The following is a 17,322-nucleotide window of genomic DNA, read 5'->3' as shown; positions in this document are numbered from 1 at the left end:
ATTGACAAGACAAACATCCGATTGTGTTCATCACATTTATTTAAACAAAAATGTGTCATTTAGGAGGAGCTTGAGGCGGCCACTGCAGCACGTCTGGGCTTGGGGGTGGTGCCTTCCCGGAAACCATTTCTGGAAAATTAGGTGGAAACAATGTTAAGAGACATTCATTCACCATGATGTGAAAGGCTTTTTGTTAATCTACATCCTTCTATGATTCTGGTTAACATTTCAGACAGGACTAAATGAAAAGAATGGGGCCATCAGAGGCACCAACTCGCTACGCAACACTTGCCTCAGAAAAACAAGATAATCACTCTCAAGTCATTTGTTCAGACATTTGGGTTATATTTGTGTTCATCAATGGCAAGCGGTGCTCGCAAGTCGTAGCTGCCACAATAAAGTATTGAATAAGAAAATAAAGCAAGGTTGTGTTCAGGAAGGTCGTCTGACCACAGCTATTTAACAGCTTCTTGTTGGTTTTCAGGAAAAAAATTACAGAATTTTACCATTTGGCAGAGAGATTCAAGTATTCAAAAGGCAGCTGGCAGTATACAGAGAAATGCTTTGTTACAAAATGTTTGACAGCTTTTGCTTTGGAATGTTCTGCACTGCAGAGCAGCACACTCAGAAATCAACGTCACCTTTACAGATGCCATGTGTGCTGTGAAGGAAATATGTGGTGTGATGCATCAGTCCTAAAGAAAGGTTATTTTAGCCAACTAGTGTTCCACTCGTTATTTCCTGACTGCGAGTCAAAGGGAGGCATCTGTTAACTGGTGTACAGCATTGTTTGTAGCATAAGTAGCTGTCAAGGCAGTGTCACTGTATAGACTAATTCTATTGCCAAAATATAATTTAATCTCATTTAAATGCGGCAACAAGACAGCATGAATGTATGCACAATATTTCAACAGGTGCTGTGTTACAGCATGGACGAAAGCAGTTAAACTTATTCAGATCTTACCTGAAGCGACGGTAGACCACCTTCAGGTGTCTCAGACGGCCAGTACCAGTGGTGTTCCTCCTCTTGGCCTTAGCGCTCCAGTTGTCTAAAAAAAAAAAACATGTCAAAATCTGAGCTTCCGTACGTGTCCTAAAATAAGTTATGCAAGCCTCTGTGCAAAAGAAGGCAACTTACACTTTCTCTTGCGCTTCTCGGGGTAGCCACACTTGCCGCAGGACGACTTCTGCAGATGGTAAGCTTTGGAGCCACAACGACGGCACAAGGTGTGCGTCTTGTTCCTGCGTTTACCGAAAGATGATGTTCCCTTCGTCTGGAAAAAAAAATACATAAGATGTAATCCATCAGGGGTGATTGACCACAAAAAGTAACATACTCCAAAGCAATGGTAGTCTTGTCTCAGCTTTTCCAAAATGATGGAATCATAAGCTATCATTGGTTCAGACATAAGGACATCATTGACAAGACTTCTATACTGAAATGTGTTTCTGCCATTTTAACATGTTACATTGTCGCTACACATCTTCGTAATGCTACAAGCATACGTTCATTAAACTCAAGCTACTTCAAGCTGTTGCTAGCTAACACCGCTAGCCAATGCTAAAACTACTACTTGAATGAAATCCACTGTACAGCGGCGACGGTACCAGTCCTACTATTAAATATACAATGTACATCTTAACATTACCACAAAGTACTTTATTCAGTTAAATGAGGCAGTGTGGTGGTGACGTCTCTGGTACGGAAAGGCTACCAGCCGGCTAGCCACTACAGAATAAGCATTATACCTGTCAAATTTAAATTTATATTGCAACAATACGTGAACAGAACAGTAGCTGAGCTTTGCCGTTTGCAAGATAAACGTGATCTGTGGGAGATGAATGTCACATTTCTAGGATGTCGAAGGATTTCAACACAACAGCATTGCAGCTTACCATTCTGGTACAGTGGCCGAGGGAAAAGAGACCGGAAAAGAGGCTTGCGTCCCATCAAATTACATCCGTGCTACTTCCTGTGTAACATTGAAAAGGGACCCCGTTCCCAAAGCGTAAGGTTTTACTTTGTTTGTTTACAAATAACGTAAAAATAATTTCATTAAAATAATCACGACTAAATGTAACAATGTCAAAAGTGGGGAACATCGATTCTAATATGTATGTTTATTTTTGAATGGCTTAAATTGATTTAATGTTTAGCTAAAGGCTGTGTTGGATTGTTTTGAACTAGCAAGACAAGATAAAGACAGTCCAAAAAACTAATTTAACGACGAGGAGTAAGGTGTGTATTAGAGGAGGTCTTCATGAAAGCCTTTAGAAAGACATTTTTCAGAGTAACATAATTGCTGTGGTTATTTGAGTTGTGTATTCGCAACACATCCAGTGTCCACGACATACATATAGACAGTACTGCTGATTGTAGACTCACAGTTTGTGAACAAACACAACTCATTAGTATTAAAGCCACAGACACACAGAATGGAGTGTTCCCAGCAAGGCTTGGTAAAAGTAAGTTTAAACTGAAATAGATTTTTTCCAACCCACTTTGAATACGCTAGTATGGAAAAAAATAGTATCATATGGGACTGATAAATATACAAGTAATACACTTCACAAGATTAGATTAGTGCACATATGTAATGTCATTACTGCAGGGACTTTTATACAGCATATACCATTCAATGACACAAACAAGCTAGGTGTTACTACTGTTTATGTCACCCTTGAAAAAAAGCAGACTGTGAGTCTGTGACCTTGGAGTATTTGCTATATAAAGAACACATGAATGAAGGGTGGGGCGCCCTCTGGTGGCTATACCGAGAGAAACAGGCGCACCCTCCTTTCAAGATTGCAGTCACGCAGCATAGCTCAGTTTGGAGATGAAGCAGAGGGCGTGTGCGCGTTTTCTATAAAGGCGTAACTTCATTTTAAGCCCAGAAACACCGCGTTTGGGTGATATAATTTGAAACCACAAACCGTTGATTTCACTCTTTTTTTTTTTTTTTATCCCTGCGTTATTTTTGCGAGATCTGTCTCCCCTCCCTCGTCGCGTCACATCCCATAATAATCCCTCCGGGGTATCTTCCTATCAGCTCTCTCATATGTAATATTACAAATCTCCATCCGTGTGATGATGCAAGTATCCCGCTAGGAAGGTGATGGACGATGTCCGGTCCTATCGGGCCAAGACACCTGCGCTCCCGGTCCTGAATGCAGCAGCGGAGAGAGACACCGACCCGGGTGTCAACGCCATCCCCGGATGCTGCGCCGCAGAATCGGCTACACCGACCCATCGTCGGGTAAAGACATCCTAGGCAATAGGTCCCTTTGTTTCATATTCATTTGCGCATTCGGACTGGTAACACTGTTGCAACAGATTCTCTATGGGAAAAACTACATTAAGAGGTAAGTATTGTTTGTCTTTCATCATTTTAGAGACACATTTGCAGTGATTTGTAATTCAAGCATGCCTTTCATAGAGGTTGTGTCGGTTTCTGAAACCTTGAATGTTTAATGGATCTTTTCTTCAGGGGGGGAAACGGGCTTTAATGGCTGGAGAGGACAATAGCAATTAACCATCCATCTTCTCCCCCTTCCTGTGGCATAAAAACAAACTCCATTGGGTTTCTTTTGACGATGATAAAGCATCACATCCATATCATACACACGCGCTCCAGCTGTGTATGGTGATGTATTTTTCCCTTGATTTATTTATTTGTTATTCTTCTTGAGTTGAAGCCTTCTTGACTGGTGGTAGCCTACATCTTACAGAGGTGACACACTCACTCACTCACTGTGACTGTGATTTAATATATAGCAATCATGATTTGAAATAAGCAGTATGTGAAATATTGTGTTTATTTTTCATGTTATCTGTAAAATGAATGACTTTTCGGCCACTGCAGAGCCACACCTCTGCAGAAGTAGAAACACAATATCCTGTACCTGGCTTTTAGCATTTAAACTCTCACCTTTACTACTCTGAAACACTTCTTTTTTTTAAATTTGGACACAAATGCCAGTACGAGACGAGCAGATGTTGAGAAGCCGGGGTGTTTGAGGGTTTTTTGAGACCCGAGTAACACCCCACTCCAAACAAAAGGGGGTTAAAAGCCACGACTCCGCATCCCTAATATCGATGACAGCTCATGTATGTTTACAAAAAGCAAACATAATGTGCTGCAGTCTTAGACGCCCTCCCCCGCCCCCCTCCTCACCACCACCGCAGTTAAAGCCCCTCCCCACTGCCACTCCCCCTCCAACCCCACAGTCTGGTCTAAGATGGATTCATGGCATCCGTAACCTCTCTAATGGTGAGATTCATGAATTCCGGCAACATCCCTGCACGATACTTGTGGCGCTGGGCCCGTGAGACAAAGCGGAGGAAGGAGGTGGGGGGTGACGGGTGGCTGACAACAAATGGGCTCAGCGGCGGCCATTTTGCTACAGTCTGTCTGCACACACTTGAGGGCCAGTGTGTGTGTGTGTGTGTGTGTGAGAGAGATCCAAAGTCATCATCTACTGCCACTAGGCTGTCAAGATGATGTGACGGCGAAGGCCATGAGGTCAAAGTGAGATATGAACTTATTAAAATTTGGCCTTGGATCCGACCCTTGAGATAATGGTGTCATGTGATCCAGATCCATTGGTCTTCTCCTGGCCTCCTCAGGTGTGTTTTTGTCCTGTATAATTGTGTAAAGGGGCAGCGCAGAAACACAACGGCATCATATTCATTAACAATCCAGTTTTGAACAGCTTTTCCAAAATCAAATTCAAGCACTTAAATGACACTTCAAAGTTAATCCTCGGTCTTTTGTAGCACATTACAAAAGGATTCATGTTGTTAATTTGAATACCGTGCTAAAGTTATTTCATTTTATTTAATTTTAGGATTTCAATTCAGACGAAGACACCAATTAAAGTCATGTTAAACATATTGGTATCGGAAATTGAGAATTGGACAATATCGCCATATCGGTTTTTGTCAAAATATACCATATATATATACTATACCATATACTGTATGTACCAATACCATATCTTTCTATGTAGCAATGTGAAATCAATGCGTCTAGGAAGGACGTTACAGCAATGCTTAAAATGACCAAAGTACAACACAATACTGCATGTATTACATGCTATCGTGAATGTACCTGTTACTACATAGTCATAAGATGTATATAAAACCAGAAAGTCTTGTTGGAGGTTTTGATAGTGAGCTTTGTAAGCGGAATAGGTGTGTTCCACTGCATGCATTAATGAGCTGCCTCTTATTTTTTTTATCTATTTTGATATCTTTAGAACGCACAAATGTTTCAATTAGTGTATTCCATTCAAAATTATTACACCTTTAAACACTTTTAAAAAGTATAAAAAAGAAGCTATGATGCCATAAACACAATTCTTTACATGACCAAATTCTGTAATGTGATAGCAGGGGCAATGCCAGGAGCGCTTTGCCATCACAGGAAGTGTCTCTGGGTATGGTAAACACACTCCAGGAGTCAATAAACCAGCATTAGAGTACTCTTAAGTGTATTCATCCTGCTCTCAAGTCCCATTAATGTTGCCCAAGGCCAGGATGGCAAACATAATAAGCGCTGCAGCCCAACTGTGGCGGACTATTGTTTGTCTGCGCTCACATTTCTGTCCAGACTGTTTTTATAACCAAGTCAGCGGGAGATGATTGGCCTGGCATTGTTTGTATTCAGGATGCTTGATTGATCTGTGTGTTTGTGAGGGAGCCACAAGAGATTGAACAGCGTTTGCCACAAGATGGGAATTGATCCGGTCCCAACATACAGTACGTCACTGACTTTGCTTGGACGTACGACGCTGATTTAACGTGATTTGTTGTGAGCTGCTGGGATGCTTAAGTGGTCAAGCGGAGGGAAATGTTCTCGCTAAAGGACGATAATGCATACATCAAACGCCCACTGAACACTCACGGGAGCATGTTTCCCATGAATACGTGCAGAAGCCTCTGTCACATGTGTACTTGGTGTAAAACTTGATTAATTGGCTTGGAAGAAATGTTTTAATTTAGTTAGGGCCATTAAAAAAACAAAAAGATGGCGTAAGTGAGCATATTAAGTATAGTTGGTCAAAATGTCACATTTTCCAACAAATTCCCAGCTAAATTCCCTTCAAGAAACACGTTCAGACTAAATGATCAATGACATTATCTGAAGCAGTGAATGACATCAGAGAAATGGAAGGCTTCATGCCTGCTGTGTGTGTTCATTTAACGAGGTTGCAAAGGCAAAAAGCAAATAAATAAATAAAAAATTGTATTTAACAGTGGCGTCTTTAGGCCTATTTTAGGGGGGCTTCAATCCCTCTAAAAAAAAATGTATTTATTTTTTATATATTTTTTTCAAATTCAATATAATAGTGCAAAAGCAGGCTAATAAGCAGGTTAATACTAGCCTACTACTATTAGTAGTAGTAGAAGAAGAATAATGATGATAGTAATAATAATAGGCTAATTAAAAATATAATCATGATTATTATATCTCTGTCCACTGGACAGAATGGTTGCTGAGCTTGAGCAGCGGTTTTGCAGTGTAGATTGTGTGTACTTGTGTACATTTAATGGTGGCCTAAAACAATTGAGTATCTCTACTAAATCTGTCCAAAAGTGGGAAAGTTATATCCCGGTTCTTATTCCTTATTTGGTTTTTTGGATTTTTGAATTTTTGTGACTTTTTTGAATGTCTACTACATTCATTCATATCCTGTGCATCTTCAGGGGGCTAAGCCCCCCCTTTCCTCAGAACCTAGTGACGCCCCTGGTATTTAATCTCAATATGTCACTTGATAAAAGTCCTGCAGACCATGTGATTCCCAGCCATTGATTAACGTGCGCGAGGAATCATCAGGTGAATCAATTCCATTGAATTGGTCCAAAATCGATTATTGATTTACTGCTTCATTTATCTATGCGGGTAACGTAGAGTGGCAGGCAGTATTAGTTAATATAATACACGTACATGTCAATTAGGGGTGCTCCGATCGATCGGGATGGACCGATATCAGCGAAAAAGCCCAACGCCGATCAGCTCCGCCTCCACTGTAGCATCCAGAATACAAGATATTGTGACGTGTTTTACTTTGAGTCCTTTCTTGAGGCAACAAGCTGCTCAATCTCCAAATCCGGCGTGAATGTGTGCCATGTTTATGCTATGAGTGAAAGCTTAGGGTGTTTTTATTTATTTATTTTTCTTTATGCACGACACGGACAAGAAATCCCAAATAAACTGACTCATTTTCTTACTAGTGCGCAACAGTTTAGCCGACTCAAAGGGGACGAGACAGGAAATTGGAGCGGTCCCGTTAATTTCTCGGATGACGGATCTCTGAAGCCTGCCAGAAATGGAAGGAAAAGGTACCTTTTTCCCAGCGTAACTGACTGCACAACACCTCTGAGACAAAGAGAGTGAGCTATATAGTGAGAGGGCCACACATAGACGCATTTTCCACAGCCATCCCGAGTGACGACCCAGCCTTTGCATGCGTGGACTGGGCCGCTCATTCGCCCACCAGCCTCCTCAGATGAACATCTGATATATATCGTTTTTTTTTTTTTCATTGACTTCCCTTCTCTGTTATGAAGTCTGCAGGTCTAGCAAGTGAGCAGGACCACGTCACACATTTAACTTTTAACCTGTCTGCATGTTGACAGATGTTTCCGTCAGAATTTTCAGCCAGATTCACAGATCTCCGTAATAGTCACACCCTGCCTAGCCGATATTAAGAAGAAAAACAAACGCTCTCACAGGTAGGCCAGTTTGAAGGCATTTTTAGTACATTGACAGAAACCCAAGAATGCCTCTTTCTTTGTCATTGGTCTGAAGGGTATTACAAGTCTCATGTTATTTTTCAGTGGTGGTTGCACTCCAGATTTGCTCTTCTTGCATGTTGTCTGATTCCGTCCACCTTGACCCCAAATCTCCCACCGAACCCCCATTCCGCCTCCAGAAGCTGGTCGGTCTCCTGTGGATGTTCTGGCTTCTTCTCGTGCCGCCCATCGTGTCCCATCTAGCACCCATCTCCAAGTGCCTTGTCCTGCTCAACCCTTGTGTCGTGTTCTGCACAGCTCTTGTGTGTATGCCATGTACATAGTGTGGACACGTCTCCCTGCTCCAACTATCTCCCCTTCTTCACATCTGCATTGTCTCTCTTTTGCGACCTGGATTTAACCCCCCCCTTCCTCTTTGTTTTGGTTTGAAATCAACTTTTCTTTCTCACACCAAGACAGGAACATGCCGATAACGACACGGTTGGTTCTTGAGCCAGCATTGCACATGTAATACCGCTGAGTTCATCCCAGGAAATCTATTCGATTGGCTTCTATTCAAGACTCTCTGCTCAGAGAGGTGGATGTAGACGACCAGTTTCACTGTTTATTTGGACCATATCCTCCTGCATCGTGTTCCTTTTGTGCATCCCTGTGTTGTATTGCCCCATGTGTTCTTTTATTGTCATCTTCTTTTTTACACTCATTGACCACCACAGACACATTATGACACCCATCCAGCCGCAATCTGTTCTGCAAATGTCATTTTAACCAGTAAGATTGTATACAGTGTCCCCCAGAAGTGTCGGAACAGTGCGGTCAATTCCTTTATTTTTGCTTTAGACTGAAAACATTTGGGCTTGACTTAAAAATGTTCCAGGTATTTACATTTATTACTGGTCCTATTGTGTCCTATTGCACTTTGATTGGGTATGATAGGTTTGACCTGTGTGGACTACATTTAAGGGGTGAATTTTCGCCATTTGATGTCAATCCTAAATGTTTTTACATCGATAGCACACATAAAGGAATTGGCCTGACCGCTCCAATACCCATGGAGGACACCGTATCATTCCCTTGAAATGAAACATCATCATGCGCTCTTGTTTTCTAAACTGATTTCCTTTCAATTAGTATCAACAAAGGCAGAGAATTCATACAAACTATTAAGTAAATTGTATGCTGAATTTGGTCAGAAATTGATTAGAGGGTACTTTTTAGTGTGAATTGTATACGAGGTGTGTCAGAACTGGCGTGACAAAAGGAATCTAACACACCGTCCCAGTCAGGTCTGCTACACCTTCTTGTAATCCCGGAAGGACTTTTCCGGGATCCACCATAGCCACTTCCTCAAAATGGATCCCCTTTAGCTTGGGAAAAATCAGTCTAAATGGGGTGAGGAGGGAGATCCCTTTAGCATGGCGATGTTCGTACCAGGGAATGTCCCACACATCAATTGTCCTGGAACCTTTCTGACACACCTTGTAGCCATAACAGGGAGACAAAAACCTGCACAACAGTGACATCTGTGGTCACAAGTGGTAATAACACGGACGTGCTTTCCTTAATTTCTTATAAGTCACTAAAATGTGGAACTTTGGCAATAGGAGTCTTAATGGAGCATTTCAGAGTATACAGTATGTCGTTATTTGTCATTTAAGCTACATCCTTACCTTTAAACTTCACCTCCAAAAAAGCACACACACCCCCTCACACACATTTTGTTCAGGTTGCACTCTGTCTGCATGTAAATACGGTGTTGTGTGATGCATCCATGTGCACAAATGTGTGAATTGGCGTGACCTGATATGACGATCACACCATTCTCATCAAATGTGGCCCCACTACCCACCAAAGACATGTATATGTGTACATTTGTTATCGTGTTAATGGAGATGTTATCATATGCTCAAATATGCAGTCAGATGCGCTCCAGTTTGAGTGCTTGGGATGAAATAACGCAATAACAAAAATGAGACAGCAAAGCCAATGCGATTCGTATCATCGGCGCTAATGTCATTCATTGTTATTTTTAGTATTTAGATACATTTAGATAAATGAATATTCCTATACTGACTTCTCCCATGATATTTTATTTTGTCCATCTATTTACATTTCTATTTTTCTGATTCATTTTTCTCTCAGAGTGCTTTTTCCAGAGGTGACTGTGAATTGTGTGTTACCCCTTCAGGTATTTGGGAAACTATGAGGGCCCTTTTGAGTACAACTCGACAACATGCAAAGAGCTCAGGCAGGAGATTATGGATGTCAAAGTCTTGACAATGTAAGTCTTCTTGTCCATTCTTGTGAGATTTGTCGCGTGTGGACTTTATAATTCGCCGTCTCTTCACTTTTATGCTAATTTTGTGACCAAACGACAAGCGTTGTGGCATTTTTTCCCCCACGTCATGCATCAAAAATAGGAACTGAATGCCTCACCATGACACATTTCCTTATACAGAGTGAGACGCTTGAAATGGAGTAGCATCCTTCCTGGTTTAACGTCAAGTCAATTGTTCCAAGGGCAGCGAGCCAGAGAGCAGCAGCTGCTCTGCCTGGAAGTTGGAAGTGGCCTCCCAGAGAGAATCACTTTAGTCGTCTCCCAGGAAATGTCACTTCAAGGACAATCTATTTACAGCCGTGCTAGATAAAGCCACGTTGTTCTTCAGTCTGATCGTCCACATTCACAACCCTTTGTTTTGTTGCTGTTGTTGTCTTTATAACGCTTGTTTTGTGTTGTTTTTTTTGTCAATTTACTACCCTTGTAGAAACAATAATCGGAAAATACATGGTCATGGGTATCCTTCTTCATTCCACAAGTCTCTCTGCCTGTCTGCCAGGGTCAAAACCTCTGATCTGTTTGAGAGATGGCGGAACCTGCAGGTGTGTAAGTGGGAGCAGAGCAAGGAGGAGGCAAGCAACTTCAAGTAAGCACCAACCCAATCACAGCAGAGCGCAGAATAAACATTTCACGCGTACTAGTTTATAGCAGGTCAAAGGGCACCTCGTAAATTCTTAAAATACTGCTCTCGGATGCGAGGTCGACAAAAGCTGTAGCTATCATAAGTAGCCAGCATCCAGCAGCTCAATCTACCTCTGCATGCGCTTTTGGTTTCGTCCACTGGTGTGGTATTGACTCTTTCTGAGTTTCATACAGGATAACAAGAAATAGACAATCATGTTTTTGTTTTAATACAGTTACCTTTTATCTGTGTATGAAGTACATGCAGTTTTTCCTTCTCCTGGAAAAGTTGTGATACTTGGTTGTAAAAGTCTCATCACGTCCTGGTGAGCTTTCGAGTCAAATTCATTCATTTATTCATTCAGTACAACATAAAGATATCTTTGATTACATTTGAATTTCTGCTAGCTGGTGCTGCTGACTCGTCCATAGAATAATGGCAGTGAGAATGGCAAGAATGATGATGTCACACTTACCTGTGCCGGAGAGAGCTATTGTGTATAATAAATGTTTCATTAGGAAATCTGCAAATTCAGCGATTTCTTACTGACTTCTCTATCACTGGTGTGAAACTCATGCATTTTAGATGAACGCACGCACTAAAGCTAGCTGAGCTTGCTTAGTTTTCTCTTCTATACCGTTCTATACCGTTCTGTTTCTCATGCACTATTCAATGGAAAAAGTCAAGTACATTTACAAATACATTTCTGGGGAACTCAAACGATAACGATGAGCCAATTCAAGAAACAATACAAGCAGTTGATGTTTGCTAAATAAAAAGGATGAAGAGTTTGGAACCAGTCATGATGTGCTATTTATATCACTATATTGACACTTACTATGGTACCCATTATGGCATTGGATGCTCATATCACATCGTACTTTGGTATGGGTCAAAAAAAGAAATTAAATTAAATTAGGGCGGCACGGCGGACGAGTGGTTAGCGCGCAGACCTCACAGCTAGGAGAAGGGTTCAATTCCACCCTGGGCCACCTCTGTGTGGAGTTTGCATGTTCTCCCCGTGCATGCGTGGGTTTTCTCCGGGTACTCCGGTTTCCTCCCACATTCCAAAAACATGCTAGGTTAATTAGCCACTCCAAATTGTCCATAGGTATGAATGTGAGTGTGAATGGTTGTTTGTCTATATGTGCCCTGTGATTGGCTGGCCACCAGTCCAGGGGGTACCCCGCCTCTCGCCCAAAAGACAGCTGGGATAGGCTCCAGCACCCCCGCCACCCTTGTGAGGAAAAAGCGGTAGAAATTAAATTAAATTAAATTAAATTAAATTAAATTAAATTAAATTAAATTAAATTAAATTAAATTAAATTAAATTAAATTAAATTAAATTAAATTAAATTAAATTAAATTAAATTATTCATTTTCTTCCGATTATCCTCACGTGGGTCGCAGGGAGCCTATCTGGAGCCTATCCCAGCTGTCTTCGGGTGAGAGGCAGGGTACTCCCTGGACTGGTCGCCAGCCAATAAATAATAATAATAATACAATAGTAAAATAAAATAAATAAAAAAATACATCAGAAAGGCAGGAAGTGATCAAATGTAACAGTTAGTGATTGTGAAAGTACCAGATGGAGGAGTAGGATTTAATAAGCTTTGCTTCTTCCTACTCCTTTTGGATATGTGGAACTGGGAACTGATTATGGGATAAACTCAATTGGAATCTGATGCATGTTCAAATGAAATTAAACCATTACCATTACCATTACCATTACCATTACCATTACCATTACCATTACCATTACCATCAAGTTATGTCTGATTGTTCCTATTCAGGGGGTTACATTTTGGGATATCATTTTCAGCTATCTGTCTTGACCACCAGCGTGGATTGTCTATTAAACAGGAGAGCCAATAGTCAAAGATCCTTCCTATAATACAACCCATATACATATATTGCTTCTTATGAGATGTTGTGTACAGTATACGTAGATATGAGGGTCGGTCTGATATCATCTGTGGCCTGTGGGTTACACAAAAAGCAAACATTTTTACATCAAACTAAAATCCTTTGAGTGCTTTCCGAGGGGATTAAGAGGGCGGCACTTATTTTATCTAAAAGCCTTTTTGGTCCTTTCTCCCATTCTCTAAATGCTAATGTAAAAAAACATGCATCCTACTCACATATAACTGTTTGGCTAAAAGCATAGACACCCCCATGGGCCACGTAACTTGGTCCAGTTTAGCTAAATGGATTCTTTGTTTGTTCCAGGATGTCGCTGTCTCGCTGCTGTAACGCTCCGTCCTTCCTGTTCACCACCAAGAGGAACACCCCTGCAGGGACCAAGCTGCGCTACGAGGTGGACACCAGTGGCATCCTTCCAATCACCACTGAGGTTTTTAAGATGTTCCCAGATGTGAGTGAGCTACTGGCTGCTGTGGACAATTCACGCATGCGGATTTCACAATACCTATTTGTGTCCTCCAGGATATGCCGTATTCCAAATCCCAGTACAAAAAATGTGCTGTGATCGGAAATGGGGGTATCATCAAGAACACCAACTGTGGAAAGGAAATTGACTCAGCTGATTTTGTGTTCAGGTACCAAAAAAAAATATTCCTTTCGTGCTCACATTCATTAGGTTTTGTGGATTGCTAGTTTTGTTTTTGTGTCATTTCCTGTTTGGCATTTCCTTGCTTGTGTGATGTCACGGCATACTTTGTCGCAGGCAGGGATGTTTGGAAACGTATAACTCCGGTTATTTGCGTCAATACCCAAACACATGACCAGATTTTTTCCTGAATCCACAATTTGGCCAGAGTTTTGTGCCAGATATCTGCGGGCTCGTGTGGATGAGAGGCCAAATAGTGGGTGTCCCCATCAGCATTTTTGGTCTCAAAATGTAAACAGTAACCAACGTTATTAAGTGTACTGCAGGGGCGTCACTAGGTTCTGAGGTTCTTATTACTACTACTACTAGTAGTAGTAGTAGCCAACTACAAATACTAGCCAACTACTACTAGTAGGCTTATTGGCTTGTTATGAACCCACTTTTGCCCTGTTATATGAATTTTGTCAGAGATTTTTTTTTGTAAAAAAAAATCAATAAAATGTTTTAAAAATCAATAAAAAATCCCCCCTGAAGCCCCCCCAAAATAATTTTTTTTTGTAAAAAAAAAACAAAAAAACATTATTATATTATTAATTAGCCTATTATTATTACTATCATCATTCTTCTTCTTCTGATTATTACTAGTATTAACCTGCTTATTGGCTTACTTATTAGTCTGATTTTGCCTTATTTATATGAAATTTGTCAGAGATTTTTTTTTGTAAAAAAAAAATCAATAAATTTTTTTAAAAATCAATAAAAAATCCCCCCTGAAGCCCCCCCAAAATAGGCCTATTAAAATATTAAAATAAATCAACAATGTAGTGTTGTGATGGCAGAACATAGCATGGTTCCGTGCATTCTAAAAGACGGCAAAACCAAAACTGGATGTCCGAAGACATCAAAATATTTCAGTCAAAATATTTGACTACCTTATCTGCCCATTCCATGAGCACTGCACAACTGACTGCCAAGCTTTATCTTTCTGTGTATGGTGCACAGTTTGCAAAGATAACACATTTTTCCAATTAAAAGTTTTCAGTCCTTGAAAGAATGGCAGGCGTTTGATTTCAAGCTGACAACTGGCGTTTTGCCGGCTCCTGCTGTCAGCCCATTTGTCAGCTCTCATATTCAGCTATCGTTAGCTCCTTTCGCAACTGAAGTCTATTGGTCCAAGCTGTTCTATCATGGAAACTGCAGACCTATAATTGCTTTATATGGAAATGAAATGAAATGAAATGTTTTCAGTCCAATACTTGTGGAGTTTGAGTCCAGAAAAGTGTCTAATTTTGAGAGGTATTTTCATTTTTTGCCATAGATGCAACATACCGCCCATCAGCGAGAAATATTCAGCTGATGTCGGCACTAAAACGGATCTGGTGACGGTAAATCCCAGCATTATTACAGAAAGGTACCGTAAATCATCCTGAAATCCAACCTCATCAGCTATGACTTTTCCTATTCAGCTGTTTGTCTTTTTCACTTTATGCCCAAATCAGATTTCAGAAGCTGGAGAAATGGCGACGGCCCTTTTACGACGTCCTCCAGAACTACGAGAACTCCTCGGTGGTCCTTCCCGCTTTCTACAACACGCGCAACACGGATGTGTCCTTCCGGGTCAAGTACATGCTGGACGACTTTGACTCACAGAGGGGGGTGTTCTTCTTCCACCCGCAGTACCTGCTCAACGTGCAGCGCTTCTGGGCGGTGCAGGGCGTGCGGGCCAAGCGGCTCAGCAGCGGGCTGATGCTGGTCACCGCCGCCCTGGAGATGTGCGAGGAAGTGCACCTCTACGGCTTCTGGGCCTTCCCCATGAACCCGTCGGGCATCTTCATCACTCACCATTACTACGATAACGTCAAGCCGCGACCGGGCTTCCACGCCATGCCGCACGAAATCTTCAACTTCATTCACATGCACGCCCGCGGTATCGTGCACGTACACACGGGGCCTTGCACGTGATCTCTCACATTTCTTGCTGTGCACACCTCACATATATTCCACCACGTGATGAAGGTTGCTCTCTTTGACTCGATGTGGTGTTCTTTTCTAATTTTCGCCCTCTGGTCAGTTTTTTCATGTTTTTCATGTGTGACACGTGGTCTTCCCGATGGTGGTGATGTTTCCGTAACGTTTTCTAGTGGCTTTTTGCTGTACAGATTGGTTCTTTTCTACTCGCTCGACTCTGCGGGTATGGCAGCTTTTGGGCGTTTGTGTCAAACAAAGCCTGAAACTTGTCATATTTCAAAAATGTATAAAAAAAAGCAGCACCCAATTGTCTACTTTTGTAATCTATTTGAACATTTTAAACGGATAAACTGGCCTGTTTCCAGTGGCCTTACTTCTGTTTGAAAATGTCCTCTGGCGATGGAAAAGAGGCACAAAGGGATTCCTTTATTATTTTTTATTTATTGTTTGGCTTATCAAATCTCACGCCATGCTGCCTTATGATAGCCACTCCCTCCATCTGATATGCAATCCTCATCTATAATCAAATCAAATCAAAGGAGCCTCTTTAAAGAGTCCACTCCCGACTTCTTCTTGTCGTAAAACTCCATAATCACATGCCGCTCTGCATGATGTCCACCTAGCTTGGTGTGTGCCTGCTTCAGTGATCACTGAATTAAGTTTACACTCACAAAAAACCCTTTTTTCTTAACCAGATTGTCGTCAGTGGTTGCAGATGGCTGGCGGCTTAGTATAGATGCTCTGATGATAGCAGTTGCTGCAGCTTTGTGAGGCGCTGGAGTTCACTGCCACAGTGTTAATTCACCTTTGCTTGACTATGAACATTCAGGTTACATTCTCAAATGTGTAGTGCGATTTATTTAAAAAAAAAATGTAATTTTTCAGCTCTTACTTTGCCACAGACTGATGTAAAGCATAATGTATAATTTGCATTTAAATGAGCACCGCCAAATGTTGGCTCCATGCACCGCTTATTGTTGTCAGAAGGTGAAACAATGGGACCAGTCTGTAATAAACGAAGGTAATATAACAGTGCTTCTTAACTTTGAATGCCTCTGTATAATATTGTGTTTGTAAATAAACCTGTTTGGATTTTTCTCTCTTGTATTATTATGGCTGATTGCAATTTTTAAACGAATGACGAATTTGATTTAATCACCATTTACAGCTATGTGTAAAATCTTCCCATTTTATTGTACAACAAGATAAACGAAAAGGACACAATTGTATATATTTTTATGTACAGTATTAACAGCTCCAAATGAACGACAAATATAGCTAAAAGTCTGAAAATGTATCTTAAATAGTAGCATAACATTTGAATATTATGATGAGAAATTAGGTGTTGCGTTCAAAAACACCACGTAATTTAAGTTGAATTCGTATGTTTTGTGTGTCGCTGGGATTTCCGCGAATACTTTAATGCAGTGAATTGTACTTTCGTAGTCAGAGTCACCTTAGTGAAGGATAAAAATATTTATATTTATTCGTCTGTGTTTATTTAGAACGATCAAACGCTCATAACAATGAAGACGTTCTAGTGATGTTCGGTTTATCTCTGAAAGCACCTGCCGGTCGCGCGTGACAATCAGGAAGTGTCGTTCCGATGCCGGAAGAGAGTGAGTCGCGAGTTGGAGATACGTACATGGCGTTGGAATTGCACTGTTGTTTTTTGTGTTCAGGTAAGAATAAAGTTGTAAAAGAGCGTCAGACACTTCTGAATATGACAACGCTATATTATATTACATTTTTAACATAATGAATGAAATAAATGAGATAACTGTGTTGTTAGTTGACAGTCATTGTTTATTTTCATATCTCTGAAACAAGCTTGCCCCTGGATGAGATGCCCATAAGGTGTCAGGTGGCAGCAATAAGTCTAATGGGAGGATTTGGCTCTTTGTTGAGTGCAGCTGAACCGCCAACGACATGCAATGTTAATAGAAAGATTATGCAGCAGAGACTTAATCAGTGTTATCTTACTCTGTTTTACTTTTTCTAATTTTGTCATCAGGCATCGCATGCACTTGTGCATGTCCAATCAGGCTAGGAGCTAACTTACTTTC

At 41.0% G+C, this 17,322-nt stretch overlaps 2 protein-coding genes and 1 non-coding gene across 13 annotated transcripts; 1 reads left to right on the top strand and 2 right to left on the bottom strand.

Annotated features, from left to right (window-relative positions):
• Window positions 1-21: 21 nt before the first annotated feature.
• Window positions 22-2,050, bottom strand: rpl37 (ribosomal protein L37). Its single transcript, XM_058048718.2, has 4 exons — window positions 1,897-2,050; window positions 1,139-1,274; window positions 965-1,049; window positions 22-129 (listed from the first exon to the last, which is right to left on the bottom strand). Exons 1-4 carry the CDS (start codon window positions 1,897-1,899, stop codon window positions 60-62), a joined length of 294 nt encoding a protein of 97 aa, XP_057904701.1. The 5' UTR covers window positions 1,900-2,050; the 3' UTR covers window positions 22-59.
• On the bottom strand, window positions 286-370 carry LOC144901214 (small nucleolar RNA SNORD72). Its single transcript, XR_013629361.1, has one exon. It is a non-coding gene; the product is annotated as a small nucleolar RNA SNORD72 (small nucleolar RNA).
• Window positions 2,051-2,795: 745 nt separating the features above from the next.
• st8sia5 (ST8 alpha-N-acetyl-neuraminide alpha-2,8-sialyltransferase 5) lies at window positions 2,796-16,353 on the top strand. Of its 11 annotated transcripts, none has more exons than XM_058048650.2 (9): window positions 2,796-3,363; window positions 7,238-7,345; window positions 7,643-7,738; window positions 9,948-10,040; window positions 10,525-10,683; window positions 12,949-13,093; window positions 13,165-13,277; window positions 14,607-14,699; window positions 14,788-16,353. In XM_058048650.2, exons 1-9 carry the CDS (start codon window positions 3,218-3,220, stop codon window positions 15,248-15,250), a joined length of 1,416 nt encoding a protein of 471 aa, XP_057904633.2. In that variant the 5' UTR covers window positions 2,796-3,217; the 3' UTR covers window positions 15,251-16,353. The 11 variants fall into 11 exon arrangements, with proteins under 11 accessions (XP_057904633.2, XP_057904641.2, XP_057904605.2 ...); XM_058048658.2 differs by having other exon boundaries at window positions 2,798-3,363; window positions 10,597-10,683; XM_078794255.1 differs by lacking the exon at window positions 2,796-3,363 and adding an exon at window positions 3,372-5,270 and having other exon boundaries at window positions 5,427-7,345.
• The last annotated feature ends 969 nt before the right edge of the window (window positions 16,354-17,322 follow it).

This window comes from Doryrhamphus excisus, linkage group LG10 (genome assembly GCF_037039965.1).
Source record: "Doryrhamphus excisus strain RoL-2023G ecotype Guam linkage group LG10, RoL_Dexc_Guam_v1.1, whole genome shotgun sequence".
NCBI classification, from domain to species: Eukaryota; Metazoa; Chordata; class Actinopteri; order Syngnathiformes; family Syngnathidae; genus Doryrhamphus; species Doryrhamphus excisus.
The sequence above is the reverse complement of the archived record's forward strand: the minus strand, read 5'-3'. Positions and strand labels throughout refer to the sequence as shown.

Excerpts from the sequence above, each read along its gene's own strand:
- rpl37 (XM_058048718.2), bottom strand. Across the intron at positions 1,050-1,138 it reads CGAGAAGCGCAAGAGAAAGT|ACAACTGGAGCGCTAAGGCC; the intron begins GTAAGTTGCCTT and ends TTTTTTTTTTAG. Across the intron at positions 130-964 it reads GTGGTCTACCGTCGCTTCAG|AAATGGTTTCCGGGAAGGCA; the intron begins GTAAGATCTGAA and ends CTAATTTTCCAG.
- st8sia5 (XM_078794255.1), top strand. The coding sequence starts at position 6,951 with ATGTCAATTAGGGGTGCTCCGATCGATCGGGATGGACCGATATCAGCG. Across the intron at positions 13,094-13,164 it reads TTTTTAAGATGTTCCCAGAT|GATATGCCGTATTCCAAATC; the intron begins GTGAGTGAGCTA and ends TGTGTCCTCCAG. Across the intron at positions 13,278-14,606 it reads TCAGCTGATTTTGTGTTCAG|ATGCAACATACCGCCCATCA; the intron begins GTACCAAAAAAA and ends TTTTTGCCATAG.